This window comes from Pyrus communis, chromosome 6, assembly GCF_041283825.1.
Source record: "Pyrus communis isolate YQ-2024b chromosome 6, ASM4128382v1, whole genome shotgun sequence".
Taxonomy (NCBI): domain Eukaryota; kingdom Viridiplantae; phylum Streptophyta; class Magnoliopsida; order Rosales; family Rosaceae; genus Pyrus; species Pyrus communis.
Genome location: NC_142570.1, coordinates 7,247,754 through 7,268,190, shown reverse-complemented (window position 1 = coordinate 7,268,190; position 20,437 = coordinate 7,247,754). Strand labels below are relative to the sequence as shown.

At 36.6% G+C, this 20,437-nt stretch overlaps 2 protein-coding genes across 2 annotated transcripts; both read right to left on the bottom strand.

Annotated features, from left to right (window-relative positions):
• Positions 1–623: 623 nt before the first annotated feature.
• Positions 624–4,927, bottom strand: LOC137711172 (granule-bound starch synthase 1, chloroplastic/amyloplastic). Its single transcript, XM_068450380.2, has 14 exons — positions 4,731–4,927; positions 3,619–3,983; positions 3,447–3,527; positions 3,206–3,304; positions 3,003–3,092; positions 2,769–2,832; positions 2,561–2,661; positions 2,357–2,466; positions 2,006–2,249; positions 1,742–1,921; positions 1,455–1,646; positions 1,276–1,362; positions 1,037–1,165; positions 624–949 (listed from the first exon to the last, which is right to left on the bottom strand). The coding sequence occupies exons 2-14, from the start codon at positions 3,967–3,969 to the stop codon at positions 833–835; spliced, it is 1,845 nt and encodes a 614-aa protein (XP_068306481.2). The 5' UTR covers positions 3,970–3,983; positions 4,731–4,927; the 3' UTR covers positions 624–832.
• Positions 4,928–16,559: 11,632 nt separating this feature from the next.
• Positions 16,560–17,467, bottom strand: LOC137711568 (uncharacterized). Its single transcript, XM_088695662.1, has 2 exons — positions 17,251–17,467; positions 16,560–17,122 (listed from the first exon to the last, which is right to left on the bottom strand). Exons 1-2 carry the CDS (start codon positions 17,329–17,331, stop codon positions 16,997–16,999), a joined length of 207 nt encoding a protein of 68 aa, XP_088551788.1. The 5' UTR covers positions 17,332–17,467; the 3' UTR covers positions 16,560–16,996.
• Between the last annotated feature and the right edge of the window lie 2,970 nt (positions 17,468–20,437).

The window sequence follows — 20,437 nt, the reverse complement described above, 5'->3', positions numbered from 1 at the left end:
CGAGTCCTGACTAACTATTATTATTCTACCTTCCTCCACCATCATATGCCCTTTTGTTACTTCTAATTGATTGTGGGTTGAAAGTTCCAACTTAAATCTTTCATTTTTGAGGACTCGGACGAGTTTTGTTGAGATTTTCTATGGTGTTATGGAGTATCAAATACTCTTAAACTTTCTATCCATAAGATATTTCGTTAGAAATATAAAAATCAAGATCTAACAATTAAACAACTCGAACTATCTTGTACCGCAAAGCATGGTAGAGATTTTAAAGGTTTGTTTGCTCAATATCTTCTTTCTCAATTCTGTTTCTTGTGTGCTCAACATTTGATGGATTCGAAACACTTGTATGATCAAACACCTCAGTCGTAATCGAATCTGGCCCGTCTAGAGGGATCTAATCTTGCACTTATCCTGTTGAAAGACTTCTCCGTCTCACTTTTATGTATCTTACTTCAATTTGAAGACGAACACCCTTATGAAAGAAAGGAACATCTTTAGTGTCAACGGATGTATAATGAGAGATAACGGCACATGGGTTTATATGCCTTGGTGACACGGTATAATCTCTTGAAAACAAGGCACGTCAACGCTTGCCAGAGACCACTATAGTAGCTTAGGACTCCCACGAAAACATAGTGTTCTAATATTTCCGAGTATTCACAACCGCATCAAAGACGAGTCAGATTCATTATGTTCTTACAAACTTAATTGATCATAGAACAATCCCATAGATTTCCACTAAGAAGCTGGAGGTTATACAAACCACTAGCCATTGTCACAGGTGGAAGTTGGCATACTAGCTTGTACGTTAATATTCGAAACCTAATGCTCAGGGAGTGGCAACATTTTCCTTTGCAAGCGGGGCAATCTCTTCCCCTTCAAGGCCTTGTTCGTTGCCAGCAACTTCCAGGCTCAACAGCAGCTTTTCCCATTGTTTCGAAGGTCCCTGAATGAAAGACAACGTTGTTCAATTACTGTTCTAATTGCAGAATAAAAAATTAAACTCGACTTAGCAACTCCGAGTTAAACTAACCTTCCACGAAAGATCTTGGGCCATGCAATTCTGAATCATCTCATTCAATGCAGGAGTACCATAAGTTGCAACAGCTCTCTTGACAGTAGTAGCAATTGCAGCTACATCTGCTGGATCAACTTTGTCACACTGAAACAAATCACGAGAGAAATTTGTTGTTATAGTTACATAAGTAGCACAAAGGAATAGAAACTATAGTGCAATTCTGTGTCGTAGATGCAAGCCAAGCATTGACTTACTTCGACGTTGAAATCTCCCATCTGAAATCCAGTAAAACCTTCTTTGACAGTGTCGACAAGTCCACCAGTTGAGGCAACAATAGGCACCTGAAGTTATTGCATTCATCAGTTGAAGACATCAGCAATGCAAGTATCAAACGAGAACAAAGTGGTGAAAGGGGAGTGATCTAGCTCCTTACCGTTCCATATCTCATTGCGTGCAACTGAATGAGACCGCAGGGTTCGAATCTGCTTGGGATCAACATGAAATCAGAACCACCAATGATCATGTGGGCTAACGGGACATTGAATTTTGTAACTCCTATGGCCTTTCCCGGATATTTGATCTCTAGCTGTTCTATCTGCGTCTCCATGTACTTCTTGCCGGTTCCCTAATAGAAAGTACATATCCTTCTATCAAACTCAAACTCTCTATGCTTAGTGCCAACAGAAAAGTGCTAAAGAAAGCAAACAAATGAGATCTTACAAGGATTATTATTTGCATGTCCTCCTCTCCAACAAATTTCGAGATAGCTTCTACTAGAATATCCGAACCCTTCTGCTCCTCTAGCCTACCGATGAATCCAAACACGGGGATGTTCTTGTCAACTGGCAGCCCAACTTCTGCTTGAAGAGCCTCCTTCAACAAAGGCTTTGCATCCAGTACCTGAACATACAATTCTGATCAGTAAAAAGTTTTTTTTTCTGGCTCCATACGTCAAGGAATTTAAAATTCTTAGGAGTTACTCACAGTTGTATTATCATATTTGATATCTAAGTATTCGTCAGTGGCCGGATTCCACTCTTGAACGTCCATGCCATTCACGATACCAGTGATGCCGGTTTTGCGAATGAAGTTATCTAATTCCACACCTTTGTCTTCTCCAGAAACAAGTTCATGGGCATAGTACGGGCTCACAGTTACAACCCTGTCGGATTCAAGTATTCCGGCTTTCATCCAATTGATTTTTCTTCCTTTCACGGGTTTGTCATGCCTGCAAACAAAACATTCACAAAAAGGAACAATTTCTCATTTCCGCAAACAAACCTTTAAAGTCCATCGTATAGTTTCGACATCAAATGTGTAATATGTTATACATACCCATCAATAAAGTCGAAAGAACCCTTAAGGTTGTCGGGCAAATCAAGAAGTGAGAAGTCCGAAAAAGTAAATCTGCCCTGGTAAGCTATGTTGTGGATGCAAAATGCGACCTGCCATTCATTAATCCAGCATTGTTTCAGTTTTCATTTAAACAAAATTGTTGTGGACTCCAAAATGGTGCTCTTCAAACGCAGGCTACCTTACCTTGGCTTTTTTGTAAATCCCCTTCGGTTTGTAGATGGTTTTTAAGTAGCAGGGAAGAAGAGCACTGTGCCAATCATTAGCAATGAATACAACATCCTCACCTGCATTGTGGTACCGATGGATATACATCGTTAGTTATTCTCTTTCTTCCAAGAACTTATACTTTTTACTAAGAAAAAGTTTTTGAGGAAAAGAGAAAGATGCACACCATATGGTCCAGAGAAGTATTTGTTGCTGTTCAAATTAAGAACCCTTGGTGCCTCCAAAGCAGCCTGAAAGATCGAAAAATTCACAATTGAACTTTATCAGATTCATCCATTGCTTTTCGTGAAGAAATCCTCCGATAAATTAGATAACACCAGGATAGTTTCATTTTCTATTCTTTCAAGCGGATAATTTCTAAAGTTTGAGAAAAATAAATCAAACAAAGAGCATGACATGCCCGGCACAGCAAGCTGAAGCGAAATTGGTTGTCCATGTAGTCCACTCCTGTCCTCGGGCCATAGATTTTGGATCCCGTTTTGCCCCATACCTTCACATCCACATTGCTCAAGCATCAGTTGAAGATCTAATCAACACATATTCATACAATATCCTAGAAACTTTCAGCAAATAGCCTTAGACAATTGGAAATAAATTTCATACCTTCTCAAGGAACAGTGGGTGATCCACAAAGACACGGTCAACTCCGCGTTTGTAGCAGTGGAAGAAGCGAACAGTTTCAACCCTACCACCAATTTCTATCTGTACATAGAACATTTGATCATTCAAAGAGAGTTTCCACCAAAGCATACATTACTCACTGAAGCATGAAACTGCGAAAGCATCTCCGAAACATTTTAACATTGTTCAAGTATAAGGAGCATATAGAACCTGCAAATCTTACCTCAACTAGTACATTAGTGTCCCATGCATCTTTGTACTGGTCGTAGCGTGGAGACACGGTCATAACACGGTGCCCGTTAGCCTGGAAATGAATCAGGCACAAAAATCAGTTCAATTAAACCCAATGAGATGAAATGTAAAACTCACAGATCAAACTTAAAAAATTCACTAACCGCCATAGCCGGTGGAAGTCCTCCAAGAACATCACCAAGGCCACCAGTTTTGCTCCATGGACCAACTTCAGCTCCCACAAACACCAAGTTCATTCCATTCCCACATACAGTCTCCCCCACAGACAGATCACTCTCTGCCTTCACAGATTTCCTCATGGCTTGCCTAGCAACCGCAGTGGGACGGATCTTCATCCTAAGCATATCCAAATTCCTCAAAGATCTTAGCCCATTGTGAGCCATGGGTTGGTTCCACATACCCATCTGCCCCAAGTTTGTTCTGATTTCAAACCCTGAAGTTCCATCGACATGGGAACTCTTTGATACAAATTGTGAGGCTGCCAGAGTTGCCATTTATGGAGTCCTTGCTCTGAAACACATCAACCAAACCAATATTTCAGAAGAAAAAAAGTATAATCAAATCCACAAATTTATTTTTATTCGAGCGGTATTCTAATTAATTTAATCTAATCTACGTGAAAGGGGATTCGTAACCAGCTAGACTAATTCCATGTCTGCAAAGTCAACAACTTTTAAGCCAAAAAAATTAACATGAATACAGAACAAGATGATCAAGCAAAATCAAAGACAGATAACCCTAAAACGATGACCAAGGAAAATTTGTAAAGTTTCAGGCTCATAGGGTTGACAGATTAATAAAAAAATATAGACCCAAAAATTATGATCATGCAAATTTGAAGACTTTGAAGATCATGGGATCTTTAGATTACTCAAGCAACAGAGACACAATGAAACGATCATTAAATCAAACACCAAAACGATTACCTTAATACTAAAAATTGAAATTATAACAAACTGAGAAAATCTCTGAATATTCTTTCATGCAAATTTGAAGACTTTGAAGATCATGGGATCTTTAGATTACTCAAGCAACAGAGACACAATGAAACGATCATTAAATCAAACATAAAAATGATTACCTTAATACTAAAAATTGAAATTATAACAAATTGAGAAAATCTCTGTATATTCTTTCATGCAGTGATCAAAATGTTAGCGAAAATAGGAACAGATCATACCAAATTATGTGACACATTAAAAATTTAAATCAGTTGCAAAAAAATTGTTTGATTTGATTAGATGAAGCTACTTACCAGATCACAAAAACCAGAGATGGTGTCAGTCTCCGAGTCTCACTCAACAGCTAGCTCAGAGTGTTGGTGCGAAATGGAAACCGGGGAGTGTGACTGTGTGGGGTTTATCTACTTGCTGCACAATATTGTAGCATGAAACGTGTCAAAATGGCAACGGTCGAGCTTTCTGGCCTTCCAGAATGATCACATGCAATCATTCCGCCATATTGTTATTAATTCACTTGTCAAAGTATAATTGGACGACATGAATAATATATTTTTAAATATATAGAATAGTATTAATAACTTAATACAATAGTTATGATACGAGAGAAATAATTGATTTTGTATGACTGTAAGATGATCACATCAAAAAATTATTAGGCGTTGCATGTAAGGAGTTAGCTCACCCTTATTGCGAATTGTTTTAGGTTAGATACTCATATTTTAACAGATGGATTGTCCTAGTTTTGCGTTTTTAGAATATGCACATAAAATATTTATCTCGTAATAAATGATATGTTTCATTTCTAAAGTATATTTAGAACAATTCAAATACATATATTATCATTTGACAGTGTTCCGAGTACATCATTAAACCTCCCACAAACGAGAGGCGATTCATTTCACCTCATGTTCATTGCAAGTTGGAAAGAGAGCAACTGGAAAATCTTTTTCTTGAATCAAGTGGCGGAAACGACACCGTTGCGAGCAGTGTGCGGTTGAGAATGCATGGTTTGGTGGTGGTGGTGGGGATTCTGAGGTTGACGGTTCCCACATATGATGCGAACAAAATACAAAACGACATCCCGAAATTTTGTGAAACAGTGAAGCTACCTGGTACGTTAACGTTGCTTTCTTCCACGTGTTTGTTGACTCCTATGGAATGTGGAGTTGCTCGGATATTCGACGGTGGAAACCTTAAAAAAAAGATGTGTTATTGACACTTAAAAATTTTATTCTATATTCTTTACAAGTGTATTTTTTTTCTTCATAATATAGAAAGTTTGGAATGTAAAATAAGATTTTTGGAGTGCTAATAACAATTCCAGAAAAAAAAAGAAAAGGAAAATTAATGAAAATGGTTTGAAAACTTTGAGTTTTTACAATAATAACAAACTAAAGGGTAAAGTGAATAGTACCAGGATTGACTTTTTAGTGTAAAAATGTGATTTTTCTTTAAAATAAATAGTACCGAGAGTTTTTCGTTAAAGTTACCAAAAAAAATTGTATCAAGTTGCAGTTTTGTATTCTATTCTGCACGGACACCGTTGAAGCGGCAATCTTTATCACAATGATCTGGAGGTTGGAAAATTGCTTTCAACCCATCTTTTTTATCAATTTTTTTCTTGATTTGACCGGAAGAGTTGGTTCTGCACCATTTTTTGTGATTTAAAATTACTAATGCCATTGAAATTAAGAAAAGTAGAAGGAACAACATTATTTGCATTGTGAATAAGGCTACATTTCCATGCCATCTTGCCAACATGACTACTTGCTCTTTACCCCTCTACTTAATTAGTAATGGGGAAGTTCAAATTTCAAACAAAGTAACCTGACTTGTTGAATCCATGGCATCTTAATAAGGTGAATTGGCTTACAAATGTTCTAATTGTTGAAAAGTTATTGGGTGGTGCTGGAACACAAGGTATAATTAGTTAATGTACATGTCTTATAATATGGATGAACAAGATAGATTAAGACCAAGGGTCTGATTGACACGCCCAGATCTCGATATTCCCCAAATACCATGATAGACATGTGTTGGCCGACATCCAAGGGTGACGAAAGCCATTTATTAAGTGTAAATGCTGAAAACAAGGGGTAGATAAGGCTTATAAATATAAAAAATTAATGAATATGCATTTAAGGAACATGTTCAGAGCATTCAACTAACTAGAGCACGTTCCTTAAATGCATATTCATTATTCTTTTATATTTATAAGTTTACCTACCCCTTGTTTTCAGCATTTGCACTCAATAAATGGCTTTCGTCACCCTCGGGTGTCGGCCAGCACGTGCCTATCCTGGTATTCGGGGAATATCAAAATCGGGGCGTGTCAGATTTGTATCAAAGCCACTCTGCCGTGTGGTGCGAGTGTGCCTACAAAGACGTCGGGCCCTTAAGGGGGGTGGATTGTTAGATCCCACATGACCCAGGGGAGATGATCCTCTATGCCTTATATCTACATGCCCACCTCCATATAGCACAAGGCATTTTGGGAGCTCACTTGCTTTGGGTTCCATCGGAACAATATCGTGCTACGGCGGAGTTGAGCCCGGGATGTTGTGGAGCCCGGGTCAGGATGTGACACTGATAGGGAAGTTGAAGGGTCGAGAGGTAAGGTTCCACCATAAAATCAATTTAGCAATATGGAGAGTCGTTGAACTTTTTAATACAATGTCTCTTTTTTCCTCAATGTGAGATTCATATTCTCAACAACCAAAGGTAATGGGGTTTCAGTTGTAGACAAAAGTTGTTCTTATTCTTTGCCAGAGAAATTTTCAGGGGATCATCGAAGTGGATGTCAGAAAGATCGGCTGAACCACTATGAATTCTTGTATTCTTGTGTGTTTGTTGCTTTTGCATGTGGTTGTTTATTTCTTTGAGGTTAATTGCGTGTGTAGTCATCAGGGCTGGTCCTGAGTTTTTGATGTCCGGGGCGAACGTTTAAAATGTGTCTTTTGTTAATACAAGAACATATATTAAAAAGAAATACAACACAGGAACATAGTACCTAAATCATCATGAGACTCATCACAAACACCTTCTTCTACATCACCACTATTTTCGTGATCATGGGATTCATCACCTACATCTTGTAAGTCTTCACAAACATCACTTTCTATTAAATTTTCAAGCAAATCATTATTTTTAGAAGGAAAAAAATTATTAGAAAATCCTCTTAAACTTTGAGCAATTTTTAATTCTTTGCCTATTTTTTTTTTCTTTTCATATTACTAGAGAGTTGTTTTCTAATAGGCATAGCTTCAATAATTTTTTTTTGAAAAATTACCTACACCAGATAACAAACAATTCCAATTCAAATTAAGGAGTTTTAACGAAATACTCCATATACTATTCACTTTTAATGAAAAAAACATTTTTACTCTAAAAGTCACTTTTGGTACTATTCACTTACAACACATTTTTGTTATTTTGATTAAAACTCAAAATTTTTAAATTCTTTTAATTAGTTTTCATTTCAAATTATCATTCCAACATATAGTATATATTATTAAATTACTAACATATCACCCCATGAGTCCAGTATATATATATATATTATAAGACATGTTAATATATAAATAATCATTTATATAATATAAAAATTAGAAAATTACCTACTCGGGTTTTGCTGCTTTGGTGCTTTGCAATTGCAAATGGAAAGGATTCTCTCCCATTCTATTATCATCATCTTCCATTCACTTCTCTCACACTTTCTTTTTTGTCTTTTTCTCTATAAAAAATTCAAAATAAAAATCGACGTAACTTAATTGTAACCATTTAAGTAAAATGATAAAGAGAGAGAACTTACTCTATTGCAAATTGCAGCAAGTTGCAGATTTAGTGCTTTTTGCAATCTTGGTCTTTCTACTCTTGCAGTTGGAAACTTGCTAAGTCTCACAACGCATGTCTCAGACTCTGTCACTCTGGTGGCGAAGAATGCGAAGACTTAAGGCACTGTAGCAATTATTTATTTATTTTAATTAACTTACTGCTGAAGGACTTAACTTCGTTGTTGCTGAATTTGTAGCAGCCAAATCTAGTTCACTACAAAATACTTAAAGGGCATGTGCATAACATTAATTATTAAAGAACACGTCTGTATTTTAATACCTGATAATCTCGTGTTGATTACATATAAATTCAGTTTTTTCCTTTCCATCAACAAAATACAGTTATCCTTTCAATGTTTTGTATTAACCCTAAGTAGCCTATGTTGGAGAGTTGACCTTTGTAATTAGCTTAGTTACCTATATGGGTCCTTGTAATTAGGATGTGATGAGGATATATATTATTTGGCGTTTCTTTCCTTGTAAATCAATCTTGTACAATATATATTTCCCTCATTGGTAAGAAGAATAAAATTAGAAAAATTAAGCCCCAAAGATAAGCTCTAATTAGCATGGTATCAAAGCAGAGATCCTAGGATTTCTGCTCTGCCCGTTCCGTCAAGCAAACTCGGCCCTCCCATGGAGAACCTACCACCACTCGACGGTGAAAACAACCTCATCTTAACTGATCCTACCCTTATACTAAACACTACAACCCTAAACACTACTACCTTAACCGACCCTACCATGAATCCTCTTCCTGTTTCGAGTTCTTCCGACATGCCTTCGGAGTCCTCAGGTAACTGTGGTTATGCTTTTAATATGAATAATGGTGATACTCAGTCCGGTTGGATCATTGACTCCGGTGCCACAGACCATATGACCTATGACCCTATCCACTTCGACGAAATATTACTAATGCTAATGGTATCACCTCATCAGTAACTGGCGCTGGCACTGTACGCCTCATGCCTACCTTCTCTTTGCCGCATACACTATTTGTACCTTTACTAAAGCATAAATTGATGTCTCCTGGCCAAGCTACTGAGCAATTGAACTGTTGTGTACTATTATATCTGAAGTTTTGTCTTATTCAGAATATTCTCACGAAGGAGATAATTGGTCGTGGTACTAAGAGGGGGGGATCTTTATTTTGTGGACAATGTCAGTACAGGACGGGTCAATCTTGCCCAAGGAGCCGTTGATCATAAGAGGCGTTAGATATGGTTATGGCATCACCGTTTGGGTCATCCGTCTTTTAGTTATTTACAGTATATGTTTCTGGATTTATTTGTTGGTTGTTCGATTTCAGACTTTAAATGTGACACTTGAGTACTTTCTAAGAGTCACCATGTTTCTTATCCGTTGAATTCTAATAAAAGTGTTATTCCTTTTGGTCTTGTTCATTCGGATGTTTGGGGACCATCTCCGATTACTACTTCATCTAGTATTAGGTGGTTTGTAACTTTCATAGATGATTGCACACGGATGACATGGTTATACCTTCAGAAGCATAAAAGTGATGTGTTTTTGGCGTTTAAGACATTCCACACCATGGTTCAGACACAGTATTCTACTACAATCCGGATTTTGTGTTCTGATAATGGCGATGAATATGTTAATAATGATTTTACACATTATTTAACTAATCACGGAATCCTCCACGAGACTACTTGTCCTCAAACTTCTCAACAGAATGGGGTGGCTAAGTACAAAAATCACCATCTATTAAAAATGGCTCGATCGCTATTGATTGGGGCAAATGTTCCCCGTTCCTTTTGGGATGTTGCTCTTCAGACTGCCACTTACCTTATCAACCGCATGCCATCCAAAGTATTGAACTTTCTTTCACCTTTGCAAGTTCTTGCTACATTCGTGCCTCTACCGTCTGTTTTAGTGCTCCTACCGCGAGTTTTTGGATGTGTTGCCTTTGTTCATCTACATAAAAATCAACGGACAAAACTTGACCCATGTGATATCCATTACGTTTCTATGGGGTCTGGACTACATCAGAAAGGGTACAGTTGATACCACTCTCTTTCATGTCAAATGTATACTACCATGGATGTTACTTTTTCCGAGTCTAACATGTATTTCTCTTCGGCTTCTTCCAACCCTCCTCTTCAGGGGGAGACACTGCATGACGAGTAGGTTTGAACCATGGCTACTAGCATGATCTTCCACTACCACTAGGAGCCAAGCCTGCAGTGGCTACACTGCCAGCCGAGCCAACAAAAGCAACATCGCTGCCTACAGAACGAGCAGCAGGCACGGCATTGCAGTCCTCACCCATGGCACCAGTGTTGCCACTTGCCGATCTTGAAACTTCTACTGATACTACTGCCCCTTGTTTCCAAATGTAATACCACCAGATGATCATACTTCTGAGAATATTCCTGAGGTAAGATCTACGATCCTTATTGATGTATCCAATGTTCCGAATTATCAATTACCTTTCAGGCACAACCAGGGAAAGCCACCTAATCGATATTCACCGGAAACAACGAAAGGCTCTAAATATCCCATTGCCAACTATGTGTCATCACATAAATGATCAAAAGCTGACAAAGCTTTTGTACAACAAATATCCAATGATAGCACACCAAGTTTATTGAAGGAGGCACTATCTGATGATCGATGAACCAAGGCAATGGAGGAAGAAATGGATGCACTTCAGAAAAATCAAACATGGGATTTAGTTCTGTTGCCCCGAGGAAAGAAAATAGTGGGATGTTGATGGGTGTACACCATCAAGTACAAAGTTGATGGGTTGATTAAACGATACAAAGCACGTTTGGTGGCCAAGGGATACACTCAGACGTATGGTGTTGATTATACAAAAACATTTGCTCTGGTGGCAAAGATTAATATGGTAAGAGTGTTACTTTCGTTGGCGGCTAACTTGGATTGGCCATTACAACAATTTGATGTGAAAAATGCTTTCTTACATGGTAATCTTAAAGAAGAAGTGTATATGGATATTCCACCTGGTTATGCATCGGTTTCACAACCCGGAATGGTGTGTAAGTTGAATAAGGCATTGTATGGATTGAAACAATCACCTCGGGCATGGTTTGGTAGGTTCCTGACGACTATAAGGAAGTATGGGTTCAGGAAAAGCGATTTCGATCATACACTTTTCTTGAAACGTTGAATGGGTAAATTGACGACACTTATTATTTATGTGGATGATATGATTGTTACAGGTGATGACAAAGAGGAAATCTCAAGGCTGAAAAATTACTTAGGAACTGAGTTCGAGATGAAAGATCTTGGTGGATTGAAATATTTCTTGGGTATAGAAGTAGCTCGATCTAAACTGGGTATATTTCTATCTCAAAGAAAATATGTTCTTGACTTGTTAGCCGAAACCCAAATGCTTAATTGTAAACCGGTTGACACCCCTATAATCCAAAATCACCATCTTACCGTGCACACTGATCAAGTTCCCACTAACCAAGATCGTTATCAAAGGTTAGTTGGGAGGTTAATTTATTTATCTCATACTAGGCCTGATATTGCATATGCAATAAGTGTTGTTAGTCAATTTATGCATTCCCCGAGTGACACTCATATGGGTACGGTTGAATGCATTCTACGATACCTAAAGTCCTCCATGGGTAGAGGCATCATGTCTTCCAAGAATGGTCATTGCCGGATAGAAGGTTATACCGATGCAGATTGGGCAGGGAATATTACTGATCGACGGTCCATATCTGGATACTTTACATTTGTGGGGGGAAATTTAGTGACTTGGAGGAGTAAGAAACAGAAAGTGGTTACTTTATCAAGTGCAGAGGCGAAATACAGGGGTATGGCAAAATGAGTATGTGAATTATGATGGCTTCGGAGGTTACTCGTAGAACTTAGGTGTCCTTCAATGTCAGCTTTGAATTTGTTTTGTGATAATAAAGCTGCCATTGATATCTCACACAATCCAATCCAGCATGATTGCATGAAACATGTAGAAGTTGACAGACACTTTATTAAGGAGAAGTTGGATGGGAATATTATTCAATTCCCGTTTGTAAAGTTAGAGGATCAATTAGCAGACATCTTAATTAAAAATGTTGCGAGTCAAACGTTCTACAACTCTCTCGTTAAGTTAGGCATGAACGACATTTATGCACCAACTTGAGGGGGAGTGTTGGAGAGTTGACCTTTGTAATTGGCTTAGTTACCTATTTGGATCCTTGTAATCAAGATGTAACTAGGATAGATATTATTTGGTGTTTATTTCCTTATAAATCAATCTTGTACAATATATATTTCCCTCCTTGGTGAGAAGAATAATATCAGAAAAATTAAGCCCTGAAGAGAAGCTTTAATTAGCAGCCTAATGAAGAACACTTCATATATCAATGACAGTCATGCTGTAAAGTGCAAACACCTTTAGTCACAGTACTCGTAGTCTCATACGGATTTGGATCCTCTCTTGAGCCCAAGGAGAGGATCCTCCTGACCAAAGGACTTGGGCCGTTAGATGAAAATCTAACGGCTATAATTATTATAACTTTAAAGGGACGTCCCTATTTGTAGCCGTTGAATTTTCATCCAATGGCCCAAGTTATTTGGTCAGGAGGATCCTCTCCTTGGGCTCAGAAGAGGATCCAAGTCCGTCTCATACCATCCACATATTAAGTACAATCTCAAGTAACAAGTTATCTTCCAATCTTCTGCCTAATACGTGTTAATTAATGATCCAGCCACAAAGAGACCACATCCTAAATACATGCAGAAGATTTGAACACAAGCCACTGCATTCATGGCCCACGTGCACTTCAAGTTTTCATCAAACTATTGCCGTATGCGTTCTTCAGATTTTATTTTATATTTTCCCAACTCCACTTCTTCTTCCATAAAACTAATATTATAGATTTATTCTTTCAAAAAAAATATTATAGATTTATAATTTCATTTTTATCCTCCATTTCCATTGGCCCATATTTTTTCTACAAATTATGGTGTGGCGGTTGCAATGACATTCACTTTTTAATAGTTTAATGAAGCATGCATCATCGTCTAAATTATAAATTAATATTACAAAACAATTCGTGATTTAGTCATGTTTTTCTTCTTAATGTTATAACATGTTCTTTTTTTAAGTTCTCTTCTTTCCTTGTCAAACAATTAGTATATTCTTTTTCTCTTACGCATTTCTTTGTATTTATCTAGCTTTTAAGTTGAATAAATTTAAAAAAAAAAAAAAAAAAAAAACTAAGAAACGAAAGAAAAAAGAAAAGTTAAAAAAACATCTCCAACAAATTCCATAAATCCACTTTTGACTAAATTTGTAGAACCATATTTTCAAAACTTGCTCCAAGAGACTCTACAAAATAGCTCATCAAAATTGGGACTCAATTCTCTCTCTACGAATGTGTAGTGTGAGAAAGTCACTCTACAAATGTTTATTTGCAATAATAATATATATATATGTATATATATCAAAAAAAAAAAAGGAACAATACACGCAATTATACCAAATTTTATATAGAAAGGAAAATCAACACTTTTGTACTAGATGTTGTGATTGGCTCATAAATTAGTGATTAATTATGAGTTGGCAACAATTTTGCGTATGTAACTTTGTGAATGCTACAAAGAAATGGCAGCAGTCATTTGTGACTTTGTGTTTGCTTTCGGTCGTGGTGTGGAAGTCTTCGTTCAAGAGAAGACATGATGATTGCCACAAGCAAAGTTGAAAGCAGGTCTTGATGTAATTGTGCATGCTTTCTCTTCTATGCCTATAACTAGATGCAATATTTGTGCATTTGGTAAGCATTTGAAGGAGAACACAGAGGAGAGAAAACAAAGAGTGAGAGTGAGAAATTCATGGGGTAGAGTGAGCTCTTGGGGAAATTCTGTGACTGGGTGTATAAGGGATTCAAGTTTAGGTTATATCGATTTTACTCAAATATATCTTGTACTAGTTATCCTCATCGTGAAGAGCATTATTTCTCCGGAGACGTAGACAGCATTTTGTTGATCCTAGTAAATTTCTTAATGTCTTTATTTTTTTGTATTTTATTCTATTCAACTGTAAATTTATATTTTGATGAGGTTGTAATTTGAATTTCGATTCCACGCTCAACTGACTGGCCAAAAGCACAACAATAAATGTATAAAATAATAAAATATGCAGAATCTGTTGGATTGCAAAATTGTGAAGTACTAAATTTTATTCTTTAAACTGTCACATAGATAACAAAATGTAATCAAAGAGTCAAATTTGTAGTGTCTCAAAGACTCTCAAAGAAAACAAAAGTGTTTTATCACAAATATAAATAAATGATGGGTTAGAATATGAGTACACGCGTTTTTGTGAGATCCACTTAGTAATGTATTTTAACAATCTAATCGTTAATCTTTTATGGTTTACCTTAAAGATAACATATGTCAAAAATCACTCAAATCCGAAACTATATGGTTGTTGGATTAAATTTAGCGTTTCTTTGTAAAACCGTATTCGTCCATTTTCTTCACTCCAAATGAATGTCTTTATGGTTTTGGATTTTTATAATTTTTTTACAAGGATAATCTATGAATAATGTACTAAAATATAAACGGTTCAAATTGTTGAAATACAGTACGAAGTAGACCACTAAGTACTACGGTCTAATGGTGTTCTTCTTCACTTGTAAGTGAGAGGTCTTAGATTCGATTCTCGCCAAAGGTGAATTTGAACCACATTATTGCTAGCCCACTGTGAGGCTAAACTCATTTCTTCTCTCTTAATGTAGATAATATTGTTTGTCTTTAAAAAAAAAAAAAAAAGAGTAGCAAAATGTGTGTAAAAAACGCGTGTTCCCGAATCCTAATTCATAAATGAATATTAGTGCTTTCTCGAATAGTCGTACACGGTGTGGCCAATATGTTTTAAATTAAATCTCAACCACAATCCTTTTACAGATCGAAGTCATCAAAATTGTTGGATTGCAATTTACAAAGGTAAACATCATGGTCATTGTTGGACCACTCATGATTTTTTGTAAACAAACTTATGTGGTATCCAGTCATCGTAGATTTATAAATAGGAAGCAAAAATAATTGAAGCATTGAGAAAAAAAAAATATATATTTTTAGGATGTTGGAGACCCATCCTTCTATGGAGACTCTATCTTGTAATCACCAGAAACACATCGGCATCTCTATAACACTTATTACGTGACGAAATTTGAAAGACGTGATCGGAAAAAAGTTCAATTACGCAATGAGTGTTATAAAATAGAATAATCAGTGTTGTTATAAACGTGTGAATGTGTAAGTTCGGGATACCTAAAATTCTCCACAATCTGAGTCTCTGTCTCACCACAAAAATCTAACAGGCCATCGGCACATCCGAAGATGGAAACTACTTTAACAATAAAAAGTAGTTGGAAACTTTGTTAATCTATGTCATAAAGGTGCGGTAGCTGCACTACCTTTTTCTTGCAAATATCTGTTTATATGCGCCTTCCTCTTGTGACCAAACATCCAGCGACACGACAAAGATTCATAGAATGATAGCCAGAGATCTGTGCGTCAAATTCTACGGCTACCAATGCTCCCGAGAACCGTAGAATTGTTAAACAAAGCAATCAAAATTTTAAGCCAACATTAAAAACCAAATATCACAAGTGAATATGCCACTGTAACTGTATTTTAAATTCTTAAAATCAGTCAACTAATGACATGCGTTTTAACTTTTTACATAACGTTAACATTAACATTTTGTGACATGAAAGTCATGTACGTAACAAAAGGGATTGAGATCCGGAGCCCGCGGACCGAACAATTTGGAACCTTCAATTTAAAACGTGCGATCCCTATTAGCCATCTCACACATAGCGCCTCTCTCCCCAACGATCAGATATCTCTCCCTTTTGAACGCTCTAGATTGCTTAGTCCGTAAGAATCGGAATCTGAGATCCAGAAAGGATCTCAATCCTACCTCACTCGAATTGGCCGATAACTTATACTATTAATTTATTTGTATAACTACCAAATTTAAAATAATACACAGGACAAGCAAAGCAAACCCAATTAGAAATTATAAGACAAAAATCAAACCCACCAAATCCTTTCTTACAATTAACAATTAACAAAATGTCAAAAACAAAAAACAAAACGTAATTTCCAACATTGAAAAACACCAACTGGAATTGGAAGCATATGATTTAAGGAAAATTAATGAAAAACACTTGAAAATTTTGAGTTTTAACGATAACGGTAAGGACAAAATAAATGGTCAAATGAATAATATCAAAATTGACTTTTTAATATAAAAATGTGATTTTTCATTAAAATAAATAATAACGGAAACTTTTCGTTAAAATTTCTTTGGTTTAATTGTTTGTACAATTCCAAGTAATTTTGTCTCGCAGCAAGAAACCCCAATTCGCTACCGAAAATTTACAACGAAATACAAACAATGTCCAGACATTGTCACATGTACTTCTGGAAATCACGAAGATTCCTATGATCCCCAAAATTTCAAAAAATTAAAATTAAAAAAATAAGCTTCTCATTTAATTAACATGAGATTAAATGGTAATTAATATGAATTCTGAGATTGTAGAGCCTAAATTAAACACCCAAAAGGGACCCAATCACAAATCGACGCCAAAGTCTTCAACTTTGGAAAAATACGAAAAAATAAAGAAGAAAGAAAAAGGAAAGCACAAGTTTTCTTCCTCTGAATCCTAATCGCGGGGCTGACAATTGACTCCAGTGCTCCGCCGTCAAATTAATCATCTGTGTGCCGTCACCAGCGTCTCAATGAACCTCAACCCGTCGAATCTCGGCTCGAATTTATCCTTATCCGACGCCGTATTCGAATTTTGTCCGCCGTTTTTCGTCGCCGGGGAAGAAGAACCCTAGTCAAATGCATTTAACGCCGTAATTAGATTAAGGTTCCGATATATTAGCAGATCCATAAACTAATTTCATGAAATTTGATGAAAAGACAACACCTTGCAGCAGCATTTTGTAATTTTATGCGTACCTGGTTGGACGGTGACGAAGTCGTCAGAGCCACCGTCGACGCGGCGACCACCGATGCGACCAGACTGCCGGACCCCTTCATTGTCGGAGATCTCGAAGTCGACGAGAGGCGAGAAACGATGCGTTTCCGAGCTCCAAAACTAATGATTCGAATTGAGGTGGTCGAAACCCGACGAGGCTCGCCGGATCTCGGACCCGAACTTTGCGATTTCGTTTTCTTTTTTTCTTAATTTTCCGTTGCGGAGAGGCGTTGGGTGGCGCCTTTGGTGGGCCGTTATTTATACGCGTTCGCGGGTAAAGAGGGACTTCATCGGACCGCATTTAACGGGATTTAATTTTAAAATTTAGATCCGGCTTCGTGTTGAGATTCTTTGCCACGCTGGCGTGTTTTGGTTGGTCGGATAGATGGATGGTTGTCATTCCGCGGCGTTTGATTTGCAAAAAAATCAAAAATCGACAGTAACGTGAATAAACGGGCTAGATGTATCTTCCACTGAATCCACTAAAAGAAAACGATTTTTGATAGAATTAATGCGTGCGAAAAAAAATTTGGGTTCCAATCGATTTTTTTTTTGCCTAGTTTTGTTATTGAGGCGCTATGTCAAGCATTTGTAGGGCATGTCGAGGTCTATTGAGACCTATTGAGTGATGTGCCGAGGCTTATCGGAAATCACCAATTGAATTCTACCAAGCATCAGGCGTTGGGCGGTGAAGACCCGCCACTATAGAAGGCAAATCGTTTCAAAAAATCGGTCTGGAGTTAGGTGGCACCTAGGCGGTTCTGGGCGGATTTGATTTTTTTTTTTTTTAAATTAATTGTGTGCTTTTTTATTTTTTTTAGTTTTATGGTGGTATACTTTTGAAAATGGTATACCTAATTTGCAAGGGATGGATTGACTACAAGTTCATCCAATTGTGAAATGAATTGGAGAACTTTTGAGGGGATACATACAAAAAAAAAAACTAGATACAACAACTTTAAATGATTTAGTCTATGTCCAATCCAATGCAAGGATCATGAACAAGAAGAATTTAGTCTGTCATCCAAGAATACTCCTCATTATGATTATATGCTTACTATTTTTTAAATATTGAACTTGTTGGATGGATGTATTTTGTGTATTTTTCTGTTTCTATTTTTACAGTTTATCATTATTCGATTATCCATACAAGTATAGTTTATTTATTTATTTTTTTTTAAGTATAAATAGACATTTATTTAAAAGATATATAATAAATTTACATAAATCTGTCTAGGCCGTCTAGGTGCCCGCCTAAGCACTAGGCCCACCGCCCGAGTAGCGTCGTGTGTTTTTTTAGAACCTTACCAAGCAGACATTTCAACGAACGCTGATTACTCTAGGGTCCTTAGGGAACTTTCCATACTGTTTTTCTATCTTCTATAATGTCTTAAAACTCAATCGGTTCTTTAGACTATACTCCGATCCACATTAAGAAACTTGATGGTGTGAAGGGTAAGTGTGAGAGTGTGAGGCGTGAAGTTTGGTTTAGTTAATAGAGGTAGGTGCACCATTAGGTTGGGTGAGGGGGAGAGTAGGTTAGAGTGCCTTTTTCTTTGGGTACAATAACGAAGATGCTTTAGTTGTGCGCCGTAAGATACAAAGGAGGGTGGGTCCCTCTAGCTTGGGGAGTTGTGAGTGCATGGAGGGAAGAAGGGGGCTCTGGTTGGCTTGTTGCATTACCGTTCATTTGTTTATGCTTTACACTGTTTTGGTCAGTCGATCAGCTTGCTCAGTTCTAACGCATGCTATCATCTCATATGGAATATTTGAACTTCTTATCTTTGGTTCAAATAAATAACTTATGATAATCTTATTTAACATTTTTGTTTTTTTTTTATAGAGCATTTGATAACAAATTTTATTTTTATTTATAACATTATTGAAAATTAAAAGTTCGTTTGGTGACTACTTTTAGTTTCAAAAAAATATTAAATACGAACAAAACTTAAAGGTAAAGACCAAAAAGTGAAAACGCAGTAAACTAGTTTCAATAATGTTATTCTTATCATATTTTTGTACCACAATTGTATACCACTTTAGGTGGCATCTGATATGGATAGCCACATCATCTAAATTGATTAGCATTTAATTTCAAAATGTTAATCAATAATTAATAAAAATATTGTTAATTAAATAATGGTTGTGGTATACGAGAAGTTTCCTTCTTCCATCTAAAATTATTTAAGTGTTTTAATTAATAAAAAGATTGAAATCAAATAATGTAGCTTGTCCAACTTATCTGCCACTTAACATGGTAAAAAAATATGATATAAAATTATGATAAGAATAACATTACTCAAACCAGTTTTCATGTTCCTTTTTTCACGCTCAACCTATACGACTCGCTCACAGGTGTCGCGACTTGAGCTCGTCTCCTCTCTCACATGCCACGAGCTCCACCCCTTACTCTCCATCTCAGACCTCTCGCTCCCTCGCTTTCTCGATTTGACGGCGGTTCATCTCTCATCTCACTCATAAATTCCTAATAAAGTGAGGATTGAATGCCACAAGCGAAATAATTGTTTACGATAAATTGGGTTCTTAGAAAGAACCAAACTAAGCAGATTTTTCTGATTATTAGATACGCTTATTCGACAAATAAATCAATCAAATTCAAGACCTGTTGATGTCTTTAGTTGTATCAAAGACTGCGAGGAACGCATCTAATAGCGTTGTGTATAAAGTAGTTGGAAACATCGAATATTACGAGGGAGACGTATGAATATGGTCAAAGATTCTTCAACTCATATCTTTCTTCTGATAGTGCTGCGGTGTAAGTAGGGCTGGAAAAAAATCCCAAAAATCCCAAACCAAACCGAAAAAATCCCGATCCCAAACCAAAAAAATCCCAAACCAAAATTCCCGAAAATTTCGGTATGTCATCCCGAACCAAACCGAAATTTTCGGTATGGGATTCGGGATTACATCTCCATTTTTTCGGTATTCCCATACCGAATAGAAATAAATATTATATATATATATTATTTTTTAATTATAAGAGAATTATTTTTTAATTAATGGTATTGGTAGCCACTAGTGTGATTAATCTTTGTCTCAACTAAATAACTAATGTTTGTTTGTTCAATTTGTTTGTTTTTATATTCCAGTTGTCTCAACTAATGTGATTAATCTTTGGATATTAGTTTCCTGCATACCTAGCCACTA

What these genes read in the sequence shown, in the direction of transcription:
- LOC137711172 (XM_068450380.2), bottom strand. Translation starts at nt 3,969, where the DNA reads ATGGCAACTCTGGCAGCCTCACAATTTGTATCAAAGAGTTCCCATGTC. An exon ending in TCTTTCGACTTTATTGATGG is followed by an intron (nt 2,250 to 2,356) that starts GTATGTATAACA and finishes TTTTGTTTGCAG; the next exon opens with GCATGACAAACCCGTGAAAG. An exon ending in TGGGAGATTTCAACGTCGAA is followed by an intron (nt 1,166 to 1,275) that starts GTAAGTCAATGC and finishes GATTTGTTTCAG; the next exon opens with TGTGACAAAGTTGATCCAGC.
- LOC137711568 (XM_088695662.1), bottom strand. Translation starts at nt 17,331, where the DNA reads ATGAAGGGGTCCGGCAGTCTGGTCGCATCGGTGGTCGCCGCGTCGACG. An exon ending in CTTCGTCACCGTCCAACCAG is followed by an intron (nt 17,123 to 17,250) that starts GTACGCATAAAA and finishes GCATTTGACTAG; the next exon opens with GGTTCTTCTTCCCCGGCGAC.